This window comes from Tachypleus tridentatus, chromosome 13 (genome assembly GCF_004210375.1).
Source record: "Tachypleus tridentatus isolate NWPU-2018 chromosome 13, ASM421037v1, whole genome shotgun sequence".
Classification (NCBI taxonomy): domain Eukaryota; kingdom Metazoa; phylum Arthropoda; class Merostomata; order Xiphosura; family Limulidae; genus Tachypleus; species Tachypleus tridentatus.
The window spans coordinates 103,606,650-103,620,592 of record NC_134837.1 but is presented as its reverse complement, the minus strand read 5'-3'; the positions used below and the strand labels follow the sequence as shown (position 1 = coordinate 103,620,592).

The 13,943-nt window shown below is 31.2% G+C and overlaps 1 protein-coding gene across 5 annotated transcripts in view; it reads left to right on the top strand.

Moving 5' to 3' along the window:
* The window catches only part of LOC143239139 (uncharacterized), a 33,001-nt gene that overhangs the window by 8,645 nt on the left and 10,413 nt on the right, over nt 1–13,943 (top strand). For 2 of the 5 annotated variants that reach the window (XM_076479980.1, XM_076479979.1), the window contains exons 3-6: nt 666–934; nt 1,598–1,803; nt 5,525–5,640; nt 5,944–6,246. In XM_076479980.1, coding sequence (XP_076336095.1) covers nt 666–934; nt 1,598–1,803; nt 5,525–5,640; nt 5,944–6,246 — 894 coding nt within the window. The remainder of the gene's footprint in view (nt 1–665; nt 935–1,597; nt 1,804–5,524; nt 5,641–5,943; nt 6,247–13,943) is intronic. The other 3 variants (XM_076479982.1, XM_076479981.1, XM_076479983.1) reach the window with 3 other exon arrangements.

The window sequence follows — 13,943 nt, the reverse complement described above, 5'->3', positions numbered from 1 at the left end:
ACAGTGGTTCTTAACCTTTTTGGAGGTACTGAACCCCAGATGTTTTGTACTTGCATTCACTGAACCCTTTGTAATTGGAAAAATAAAATGGATTTTTTTCAAATTCAAAACATAAGTAGATATTTTATGATGCACGATTACTACAGTCACAAGTCGACTGCTAAGTGCACGAAGTTCCCTGTAGTACAGATATTAAGGCCAAGTGATGTGACGTGATCAGCCGCAGCCAATGATGGCCAAGTGGAGCATGACGTCACGAATCATAGGAGTGGGGTAAAGGGAATGGACACACAAACAGTGTGTGTGTCTTGACCTCTGCCGAACCCCTGGGGTTCGATTGAACCCAGGTTAAGAACCACTGTATTAACATTTATACATAATACAACAGACTGAGTAACATCAAATAAAGCTATTTTTACTTAGAGATATTGCTTAGGAAATAAAACAACAAAAGAAAAAGAAACACCCAGAAACTAAACTTTCTGATAAGTTTACCAGTGAATTAGTTTATTTTTAAATATATGTATAATAAAATCTTCTCTAATAACTTGTAAGTTCATAATGTAATAATACCAATTTTTTCTGGGATCATTTTAAAGATTTTGCTAACTCAAATTGATTATTTGAAGTAAACTGTAGAGTTTACATTTTTTAAATTGACATAGCACATGCTTTAGCACCTACAGATGATGTTTCTGATGACCTGGAAAGGAAAAAAGAACAGACCAAAACCAGTTTTCTGAAGCCTTGTAATGATGAACAAAATATTAAATTTTCATTAACTCAGATGGCCTACAGAAATCAGACCCTGAATATTGAATCTTCTAGTTTGATCGAATCACCTGTTGTATCTGCTGTCTTAATTTCTCATGGATTGTTAGAGAATGGGCTGCATTTGTTTGAAAATTCCGGAGTTAAAATTAAAACAGAAACAGTAAGTTTTGGTAATTTTAATTGCTAATTAATTATGAAGAGGGTGTGTTTCTTCTGTTATGGTCACTGTATGATCATATAGTCATGGTGTAAAATTAACTATCAGTTTATTATATTTTTATAGTCAATAGCTACAGCATAGGGATAAATGTTATTTTTTATTTTCATAAGATTAAATGTCACTTCTTTTAGCTTGTTAATTATTTTTGGTTTTTTAGAATTTAATAAATGAAAAGGGTTTAGTGATTTAGACAATTGGAGATTAATAATTTTAATAAAATGTCAGTAAGTAATGGCAGTGTTCTTGTTTAAGAAAAATATCTTAAAAGAATATATTTATTTGGGAGTAAAAAGTAGACTTTTAGTTAATGTAGATTTTCTTTGTTTTAATTTTAGAAGAGTTGATTGTAAAAAACATAATTTAATATTTTTAGAGCTCCTTACTGTAACTACTCTTTATTTATAATCTACTTTGTAAGTTTACCAAATGTATTTGTGATTTTTCAAAAAATTATTTTTCTGCCTGTGATCTACTTACAAAAGAAAAAGGCCTTTGTTAGCAAAAGTAGAACAGCTTGCAAGGAGAGAAGTATTGATTGCATATTTTTCATAACTTTATAAAATGAAATTCTAGGTGTCTAAATAGGATGTTGGATATTTATAGAAATTTACTGATGAAAGTAAAATCCATCAAAATCAACACAGAGAATCATCCTACAAATGTCAATGGTTAGACTGTGAGCAACTATGTATTGATCGAGATGAACTAGCTGAACATGTTAATTGGAATCACATCCAACAGGGCTCTGATGCTGAATATCATTGTCAGTGGATTGGCTGTAAACGACAAGGGAAAGGCTTTAATGCTCGGTAAATTTTTTTCACAATAATTGATTTGACATTTTGTATAATAAAATTAAACTGTATCTGGAAACTTCTGTTTTTTTAAACTTTTATAACATAAAACTTTCCAGACCAACCAATTAAAATTTCAAAGTTGAGATTAAAACACTAAACTCTAAGACATCATTATAATGATTTTATAGATTGTTTTATTCTTGGCAAGCTAAGGCTTACTAATGTGCTTACTAATTCCAAATCCAAGGATACTTATTATAATTAAAATACTGTTCAACACTTTCAAATTTTAATAAATGAAATATGAAAAAATATTTAATTGTGAGATCAATATACTTCATTAGAGCACATTTACTTAGCATTCTAAGGATAAATATTTGGAAGAAATTGAAATAATGAGTGTAAAATTCTGTGTGAATTAAATTTCTGCTATGCTACTTGCTGAATTTTTTTATTCTGATGGAAATAAATACTTTGTAATATTAAAATGATAAATTTAGTGAATTCCTTTTAAAATAATGTTCTGCTCATATATTATGAAAGAAAATGTCAAGATTAAATGGTTTTTATGAAAAAAGTATTATATTGAAAGTTTTTAAAGGGTAATTGTGCATTACATATATATTTATCATATCAATTCTTTTCCAACTCATGATTTTTCTTTGTTTGAATGAACTGTTTGACAAATGTTAAGTAAAAGTATCAAATAACCTACTGAGAAGAGATTTAGTAGTTCTCTCTTTATGTTGAGACTGTATTTATGTGAAACTGTACATCAAGGTTAATTGTCAAAAAATAAACTTACCCAAAGTAAAATACTGAGTATAATTTGTACCATTTTATAGCTAAATGTAAATATATGTGTACTGTGAGTCATGGATGAGGATAGACTTGTATACTGAGTATTTTGTTTATAGTTTGTAATTGAAGTATGGGAGCAAATGGTAACTCTACACATTCTAGACTCCTGTGGTGATTTCTATTCATTGGGTTTTACAATCAGCTCTTTCTGAGCTTCAGTCTGAAAACTGATAATAGTTGTTCAGAGATTGATTTATTTTGAAATTTGGATCTTTGCTTGAAGTTTAGTACTTTGTGATTGAATAAAAAGTAATTATTAAATATAGTCAATTCAAAACCAGTTACTGATTTCTTATACTGGTACTGGTATATTAGATTAGCTATATCATTTACAGGGTTAATTTTTAGTTCTTGTGTTATGCAAGTTGTGTGGTTTGATCAGAAGTTATTCTTAACCTTCATCAGTACACATTAAAATATTCACCTTTCAATACACCTGAGGTCCATATGGACCCTGCATATATTTCATTTAAAGATCATAATGTTGAATCTATAATTAAATGTTGAAAAGTTAGCATGCTGGCTTCTCATAGCATTCTACAGATAAACACTAAGAATGACTGGGTACCACAAGTATATAATATGAGATTTATTATTATAAAATGTGAAATTTACTTATATCCATTTTCTCATATTTGGACAAAAATTGTCATCATTGACATATATTTTGATAATATATTATCAAACTTATATATTAGCTAATATATTAACTTCTTTAATTGACATCTTACAATTAAAACTAACAAAATACTGAATGAAGAAGCAGATTTCTTGAATATGTATGAAAATTTTGTTTCAGAGCTAAACTAATGCCAAATTTTGGACAACTTGTAAGCAATACTTACTTTGAGTGAACATAAAGTGTTTTTCATATCTTTTACTAGTCATTTTACAAACACTCATCACATCATACACTTGGTGTGGAGTGATCAGTGCAGATGTGGTTTGCACATGCTGTACAAGTTTGATGGACTTTCTTGTCTGCTATTTTTGGGAAAAGATAACATTGTATTTTTGTTGCTGAAACATTATGACTAGCATGCTGTCTTGTGTCAAGCAATCCAAGATCTGCGAAGGCAGATTTGAAGCCATTTTGCATTGCACAGGGGTTCTGGAGATGTCTCTGAAGTAGGTTGTTTGCATTACTTTACTTCAGGAGAGATCTAAATATGTAATCACTGTTTATCACAATGGATACCCTCTGTGAGTCCATACACACAATGCCTGATGAAGACACAAGCTCCAAATCTATATATTACTTAGAGTCTGCACAGACCCACACAACTTTATATTCACAAATATTACTTGACTGCAAAACATCAAAAGTTTTACTATTCTTGTGTCAGAGGATGATAATGTGACAATTACATGAATATAAATAAAAGTATAACTGGTCAATGTAAAAATATTCATTGTTGGGGTCCATATGGACCCCAGGTGTACTGATGTAGGTTAATAAAGTTGTTACTATCTAGACAAGAGTCTCAGTTTTTTCAGATTAAGCACTACTTTACCTTGTGGGTCTTTTGTACATGGATGTCCATTATTATATTTTTAACCAGTTATATAACTGCCATTTTGAATGATTTTTTAAATTAAAATAATACAGTTAAAGCTTAATTCTGCTTGATACTTTTCATGATGTTGTGTATAGCATTTCTTGTAGCTCTTTTAAACTCATAAATACTTATTTCAATCATTTAATTATTGGAATAAGTATATGTGTGTAAAATACCTGTAATAAATTTTATGTAGCACTATAACTATGTTTATATAATGCAATGTTCAATAAATAAGGCTAGATTAAATTGTAGACCTGAGTTTTAAACTTTATAAAGTAAAAGTTTATATGTAAGATCAGGTTAGTGTTAGACTAATGGTGTAAACAAAACTTCTGATTCAGCTTATTGTTAGCCTAATCATTCAGCTTTACCTAATTCTAGTTGGATGTCATTTTTTGCAGTATCTGCTTATAATTAAATAATGTTTGTTAATTGTTTAAAAAAATCAGGTGGATTGATGAAAAGAAAGAGACATTCTGTTAATACTTGGACTTGAATTTTCAGTTACACGTAATTGCTAGAAAATAGCAAAAATAGAGTATCTAATTTTGAGGGAGAAAATGAGTTAAAATGTTCAACTGTACAACATGCTTTTTTAAACTTTTAACAATGCTTGTTTTATTTTGTACAGTTTTTTTGTTATAGTCAGTGTATGTCAATGGTGTTAGTAGCATGGCTGGATGAAAAAGATTGTGGTTAAACTATTAGACTGAAATTGTTTTTTATCAAGGATCAACTTTTATTATTCTCAATGGTAGTATCAATGAAAAGGAAATTCTGGATGAAACTAAGTTTATACTGTTAAAATATATTATAAGAATCTGCTGAGTTTTGTCAAGCTGTCTTTTTACCAACTTACCAACCTTTACAGCATTGTCAGTTTGTTTTAGTATTTATCACAGTTAAATGTCCTCTGATACTTCTTAAAATGGTTCATTTAAAGAGTCATAATTTGTTATTAAGGTATTTTAAATATACAAAAACATTCAAAATAATTTCAAATGGGAGTTGCACCATTAGTAGCTTGGTACCATAACCAACATGTTTCATAAATTGTGCATTTGATTTTGGTGTTTTTATAAAGGAACAACAGAGTAATATCACACAGTAGCTTTTCTGTAGACCATTCATAGTGGTAGAATATTAAAAGTTTCTTCCTTTCTTAATTGTTGAGTGTTTGTTTTTTGTTCAGAAGGTAACTTCCTTGTTTGATTAAAAATAACTTAATAGTGTATTTTATATTTAAGAGAAGATAATATTTAGTATACTTGTTTGTTCTCTTACAAATTTATTTATTTTTCTGTGTTAAGGTACAAGATGCTGATGCACATGAGATGCCACACAAATGAAAAACCACATGTTTGTGCATGTGGCAAACGTTTTGCAAGACTAGAAAACTTAAAAATTCACATGCGATGCCATACAGGTACAGTAATCAGTTATATGCTTTCATTATACATACTCTGTGTAGTATTTACTTTTAATTTGTTATGAATAAACTTGGAATAATACATTGCTACATTTTAAAGAAGACTCAAAATACATAAGCTGCTGATCAGAAATCCCTAATTTGTTGAACTTTAAGTAATAGTTTTGCATTTTACATGTTATAAAAAATATGAAATAAAGTAAATGAAATAGCTATCATACTGAACTAATTGTAAAAGACAACTGATTTCATTTCATTTAATAATGGTTTGATTTTCTTTAGTATTATTTTTTTCTGTAGGGGAAAAACCTTATGTGTGTCATGTAGAAGGATGTGGCAAGGCTTACACTAACTCTAGTGATAGATTCAAGCATACACGAACACATTTTGTTGAAAAACCTTATGTATGTAAAGTGGAAGGCTGCAGCAAGAGGTACACTGATCCTAGCTCTCTTCGCAAACACCGGAAAACCTGCGGACACTATCAAAATAACACTGAACAGAATATTCACTTTGAAACTCACAAGCTAGAAAGTTATTCTGACAAGAACTCTTCAGAAATTAAAGTTGATAAATCTTGTACTTTTCTCACTGGTCATCAAGGTAAGGTTCCTGTTAAGCCTAAAGTTACTAAACCTGATGTTCTCAGGCCCAAATCTGAAAGATCTGGTGTTAAGTGGAAGCATCCTTTCTCAGAATATTCATTCTACCTTGAAACGTGCCATAAACTGGATAATGAAAATTTCAGATATTCTAATACCAGTGATAAAATGACAGCAGTGTATTCTTTTTCACCAAATGAGGTTTTGCCACTTGATCTTAGCACTACAAATAGTGAAAATGTTAATTCTTCTGACACTGAAAGTCACTTGCAATCATCATAAGACTGAATGTTTTAAAAAGAAGTCAAAACAGATAGTAGTGTTTTAAGTGAATCATGAAGATTTGTTTCTTTCAGAAAAATAACAAAATGAAATCTTTAACAAAGATTAATGAAAGATTAGCACTTTGCAGTCATTTGATAGCCTTTGTAAAATGTTTGTCACCATATATATTTTAGACTGAAGTGTACAAGGTGTACAGAATGAAAGCTCTATTTTATGCTGTAACTATCTATGTTGTTATGATCAAGTCAACTTGTAAAGTTAACAATGAAAAAAGTAAACAGTTTTCAGTTGACTGCTTAGTGACGTACAGAACCTACTTTGATCAGAAGTTACTGGTAGTGCTAAGGTTAGGGTTTGTAAAAAAGATACATTAAGTAGTAAAATCTTTTTGTCTTTTATTTTTTATGCAGTTAACACATGGGTTTCCTTACTTTCTCAGCATGAGACCCACCAGAATACTCTACATCCTTATTGAGTCCTTCCACCCAGTGAATCTATAAATATTGAGTATTTTAACAGTATCATGTATTTTGTGCATATGCTACAGTCTCCTTGAGACTTTCTTGTAGCCCCCAGTTTGGGAATCACTGAAGTAAAAGACAAGTATATGTACTTCAAAAGACACATGTATGACTGAACAGATATGGAATTCTTAATACTTTGTAAAAGTCCCACCATAGCTACAGATGCATATTAGATAACACAAACTGTGAACATCAGAAGAAAAATCATACCACTGATTTTTCAGATTTACCTAATACTAATAAATAGTTTAAGTAACCAAATTGTTTTAGAAAAAAACATCCTATTTTATTTCTCAATAAAGAAACAACAGTTTAGATATACACAGAGCTTAAAGTGGATTTGCTATTTTCGGGTAATATGCATTTGTAGCTGTTAGTTTTAAAACAAAATATTTAATTAACATAAGTTATGTATAGACAACATTTTGTTTTTCCTGGTCTCTAAATTAAGCAAAACACTATGTGCTTGTAAGTGATTAATTCAGTTGTTTAATCTACGGAACTAATAAAACTTGCTCTCTTTTTTTGTAGATGAAATTAGTGAAGAATTCTGTAGCATGTGCATTCCTTCCTTTGTAGCTTGTTACATTACAAAGATTAAAGTGTAAACTGCTATTCAAAGTTACTGATATGTAAACAAGGTGCTCATAGCATATATGTAGTTTGCTAAATAAGGAACATGCAGTGGGTACAGGTTATAACTATCAGTGAATACTAGGGTAACAGTTTAAAGTAAATGTTTTGGCATGTGGAAGTTATAGGTAATGCCTGATAAAGAATACAGATCTAAATTTATGTGTGACCACAATTTGGTCATGTAATGAAATCTTGAAATTCATTTGATCTTATAATTTTATAACATCATTCACATGAAGTGATATATATATATTACTATTATTAGTGAAGAATCTCTGCTTTTTATGTAATTTTATAGTAATTACAAGGATAGAATTTTTAAAAAACTTAATATTTTAAATACAACAATATACTGACTAATCCTACTTACTATTTAAAAAATGGTGGTTTATAATTTTGATTTTTACTCTACAGTAACATGACATCTTAATATATATATATATTCTTTTTTTTGTATGTATTAATACAACCAAATTTAGGTGTGTAGCACAGATATAGAAGTGCTTATGTTTCTTCTGGTGGACAAAACAGTCATCATAGAAAATGTATTATGCAAGTTACAGAACATTGTGCATATATTCTCCCAAGTAAAATATGTTCTTACAAAAGATTTTTACATTTGAATGATGTATTAAGAGAAGAGTACTAAAAAGATGCTGTTATGACTGAATGTTATCAGTTTCACCACAACTAGTGACAGGATACAAAACTTTTGTTCACTCTTTTTTGGTTCATGCAAGTAATGATCAACATAGAAGTTGTTGACATAATTCAACACACAACTGACCAGATGCGAAACTGTATGTAGTCAGAATTGTTCATTCATTTTCAGTAGATTTAGTTTTGGCTGTTTAACAAAATATAACACAAATCATAAGATCTATTGTTTACAAACATACTCCTCTTCAGGTATTAAGTAGAGGTATGACATTTCTGAGAAGATTTGTCTGGCTTTCATTTCAACTTTATGCAAAAGCAAATAATTTTGTAGTATCTTAAGCTTTTGAAAAATATTCTATTCAATGAACTCTGCATGAATTGAATAAAACAAAGCCAAAAAACCCTATACTACTGCAATTTGAAATTGGATGAACATAACTGAAATTGTTACATTACATAGCTATGATAGAAAATATTGGGAACCAGAGCTAAAGTTTATTTGTAAATAATTTCTTTTTGTGTCATTGACAAAAATTATTATTAAAATGGTTCATAAGGAAAAAATGTTGTTGTATATGCTCACATCAAACAGGTTAGATAAACAAATTCAAATGGGAAATCTGCAATGGAGAACAGTTTAAAATTTGAGATGTAAAAATGAATAATCACCTCTCTCACAGTATAGCTTTGTTTCCTTTTTAGATTGCTCATTCTGCTAAAAATATTTGAAAGCCACCAGTCTTTTTTAAAACTGTCTAATCTCACATAAAACAACATGAATTTGGAACACTGCAAAGAACAAGAATTCACAAGCGTGAATGTAGTAGAGCCCTTCACCAATAGAAGTATGATGCATGTCCATGTGTATTGACTTCCTTTACATCTATTCATGTGAATTCTAATTCTTTATCCCAGCACTGTAGTGCACTGATATGTTCTAAATTTGTTGTTAAGATCTTTTAGAAAGGAATACTTTAATTTCTCAAGTCTGTCTCCCTTCCTCCATTATCAAGGATTTTCATTTTTTCCTTTTCTTTCTCTTTAGATTTTTAACAGTGTCTCTGTTTGTGTCAGTGGGCTAAAGTTGCTTGCCACCAATCTTTCCTAACTTCCTTTGTTCTTCTTTTGTTCCAGTTTTGCCCTTCCATCTTTGTCTCTTGCTCTGGTTCTTCTTTCACTCTCAATTCTGTTCCTGTTTTCAGAATTTCCATGTCTTCATGTTCCACTTCTATCTAATGTCTCACTCTCTGGCCTAATCACCAGTAGCCATTTAGTTTGTTCAAGACCTATAAGAACTCATCTGTTTTGGTTTATAGACCTATGGGCACATTTCACTACTAACAGATGAGTTGCTAAGATTTTTTTCTGCTTACCTTCAGTGTGTAATGGGAGGGTATTAAATTTGCTGGAGGAACAGGCCATTGAAAAAGTTCATGAGCTCTTTCTGGATTTTACTTCCATTTCTTTGTTGTTCCCCAAAAGACCATTTTCTCAAATTCAATCATGGGGATCACATTTTCCAGTATTGTGCTCTTCTTTTCAGTACAATGTTTACCCCTTATGTTTCTCTTTACATTATGTGGGCCTTTGCTCAATGTCATAGTCTGGGTCTATGATCCCATTTCTATATGGATGACTGGCTTCTCCCCATTTCCAAGAGGGGAATGTCCCAAATGCACTTCCTTTTTTTTTCACAGATCTGCTCATTTGGGGTTGCTTGTGAAGATTTCCAAATCTTTCTTCACCCCAACCTAATATCTCATCTACCTGCTAATTCCCCTCAACTCTCACATCAGCTTTGCCCAACCTTCTCCCACTCATTTATGGGGACTTGAGCATTTGGTGACCGAAATTCATACCTCACCTTCACGTATTGTATGAGAGGTTTTATTTCTTCTATGCTCCTGGTTTTCTGGAACTATTCATTCCACTTGGCCATGCATGTGTCCCCTACAGTGATTGTTGTGTGACCAATAGAAACTTTCCAGGGGTTCACTACCTGAACTGATCATCCTTCTCTTCAGGAGGATATTGCTGACTGGCAACATTACTCCAACATCACATTCACATTTGGTGTTCCCTTACTTTCACCCAACCTAAACTTTACCTCTTTACAAATGCTTTTCTTGATAAGGAGCAATTCTAAATAACTATCTAACTTTAGGTTCTTGGACCCTAGAGAAGTGTTTGCTACATATCAACACTCTTGAACTGCTCATTGTCCATCAAGTATGCTTTTGTTTCCTTTCTCTGCTTGTTAATCATTTGATAATGATCAATTCAGACAATTCCACAGTTCTATGACATATCAACTACCAAGGAGGCATATCAAAACTTTCTGCTTTCAGATATTGGACTTATTCTTGTGGTCCCATTCTAGCTGGGTGAGTTTAATATAGCCTGTTCTCTTTTGGGTGCACTGAAAATTATCTCAAAATGTCTTTCTTCATAAAAGCATGTCATTTTCATAGAACAGTCCCTGTACCCACAGATCTTCTATTGGATCTCTCCCAGACTCGGATCTCTTCAAATAGATGTCATCACCACTCCCCTCTTCCCTCTTAATTTTCTGTATCTTGTTTCTCAGCCCTTGCTATTGATGCTCTCAGTCAGGACTGATCCAGTCATTTTCTGTATGGCTATCACCCTCTTCTTCTCCTTCTTTGAGCCCTTGCTCTGATTTGGTGGTTTATTACTGGCAAGACTAACCTTGACTTCTTGCCCAAGCATCCACCTTCCCTTTCCAAACATTTTCTCTCTTTTGACCCATCATTATGCTACAGAAAGCCTTTTACAACTTCTTTTACTCTGGTTTCTCTCTTAACATTGTAGACTGGATGTCAACATTGGTTTTATGCTATTTATGTTTTTCAATGATGTTTTGTTTTACCTTCATTTCCTTTTATGAATTTTACTACATTTACTTTACTTTTACCTTTTTACCGGATATTTGGCTAATTTTTATTACGATTTTGCTATATGTCTTTTAACACTTTTCTAATTTTACCTTTTGATAATGGCTGTTATGACAACATAACCTGGAACCAGGACTGGAAAGGCCAACTTCAAGTGCTGGTGGTGGTTCTTGTACTTACCTGTTAGTCTTCCTGGTGGGTTATGATCATTACCATTTTGCTTGAGAAAGTCCTTTACAACTTCTCTTACTCTGCTTTCTCTCTTAACATTGTAGACCAGGTGTCAACATTGGTTTTATGCTTTTTCTATTTTTCAATGATGTTTTGTTTTACCTTCATTCCCTTTTATGTATTTTACTACATTTAATTTATTTTTACCTTTTTACTGGACGTTTGATGCAGATAGCCTAGCTGCTTTGTGCCATAAAACACTAAATCAATCAATCAATCAACTCTCTGTACTTATGTAAATGCTTATTGTCATTGAGCTATTCTTCACCATTTCCCTCCTGGCTGAGTTATTTTACAAAATATTACCTCCTCCTTCACATACATATTTGACCATGGCTAGTTTGTCTATCGTTGTGGGTTATTGGTTGGTGCTGTTTTCTGCCTTCCACCTTTGCTGACACCATTTAATTTTTTCTTCACCTGTTCTTACTACTATCTTTCATTTTTCCCACACTTACAGACCATTTGTAATGGCTCCCTCCATCATTTCAACTATTCTATTTGTGAACATGACTATTCAAAAGTTAATATTTTTTTAAATCTGAAAATATGTTTCTGAAAGATACCTCTTTACACATTTCCACCAAAACCTCCCCTCTCTTCTGGTGTACTTTTGTCATTGCCTCATCAAAGAATGAGAATTCACAAGCACAAATACAGAGGGAGTCACTGTCCATGGAGGTATGTTTCATGCCAGTCCTATTGGTGACTGGCATTGGTAAATGTCATCTACTCTATGATGACATCATTATGCAGTGGTGAATGTACGTGGTCTCATGAGATTAAGTGGGAGTTTTCACAAGATTAGCAGCTTGCAAATCTTTTGTAGAATGCATGATCTTATGAGTAAAAAAACTATTCTGTGTGTTATGTATCTTGTCAGAAATATATTTTCTGATCAGGAAAATGTGAACTGTAGTTTGGCATGCAAAATTCAAAGTTTTTAACAACATTTTCAACAGTGCATTTAAAGATTTTTAATGTTTATTATTGATGCATCAAACTGTTTGTGTTATCCATAATTTCATTGTAGGAGCTTGTAGCTTGAGAACATGATATTTCATCAGTATTTTTTTTATATATTATCAGTTTACCTCAGTAGATTGTTGTGCTCAAATGAAAATATTCAAAATTATTGCTTATTTATTGTCATACTGTTTCACTGCATTTAATTCTATCACAAATTGTAGTTTTTCTCTTTGAAATGAAGCTATTAGACTGTTAGTTTCATGCCAGAATTTAGTAATTCTTCTTACAGTTGCATTTAAATGGATAAACTCTAATAATACATGTAAATATGTTTTTGTAGAGCTTCTTGGAAAAGCTTATTACTAATATATTAAACCTATGGTTTTTCAAAATTAAGTCAGCATTTTATCATAAACATTATTTTCCTATATTTTTATTTTATCATATTTAAAAATGCTTGAAATATTTGTAAGCAGGTGAAATACAAGTGATCATATCTTGTGTAATCTCTTGTGTTGTAGTTTTCTTATATGGTGCAGAATTATGTTCATGCAGGTAATATTGAGGGATTTTGCATATTGTCTTCCTTGTACATGTAAGTTCCATATAACTAAATAATGTTATGCAGATTACGGTTGCCAGGAAATGCTGTATATCTGTTGTAGACAGATTCAGTGATCTTTTTCAGGTTTTAGTTAGCTGATATGGGGATTTGAGTAATCAGTCATAAAGTGAAGAAACACTGTATTATAAAAACTTCAAAAGATTTCTGCTGGAGGCTTGAATTTTTTGTTTCTGGAATGCTGATTTCTGTCTGAAGTACTAGTCTATCTTCCAAACTTTTTTTTGTAGTTCAGTAAAAATGAATTGATGATAAGAGGAAAAAGAAAGATCATTTCTGCTATTACACAGCTCAAGGTAATTTCAGGGATACCAAAATAGCATAAATCTTTCATGATAAATATTTGTCTAAAATATTTTTTAGTAAATAAACCACATATTGATAAACGTATAAACAGTTTGTATTTTTAAGTGCAAAACTAGGAATTAATCAGTTTTCTGAAGAATCTACTTGCTGCCTTTTATTAGCTGCCACTTATATTCCAGAGTGTTTTCTAAATCACTTTCTTTGGTATATTAGGTAGAATGGTAACTGTTGTAAGGAGATCCATAAGCCATTCTAAGTTGTGTAACTTAAAATTTAAGTTTGAATTTCTGAAGTACTTTTTTTTTAAATTACAATGTGAAGTTTTGTAACCATCTGTATAGTTGTGAGAAATCATTCTAAGCATCAGTATAGTGGTAAAATCTATATAGTTGTGAGAAATCTTCCTGAGCATCAGTATAAAATCTATATAGTTGTGAGAAATCTTTCTGAGCATCAGTATAGTGGGGAGAAGTTTCAATGAATATCACTATTTTTTGAAACATCAATAGCAGTGAGAAATTTATTAAAAATATTGTTGTAGTATTGAGGT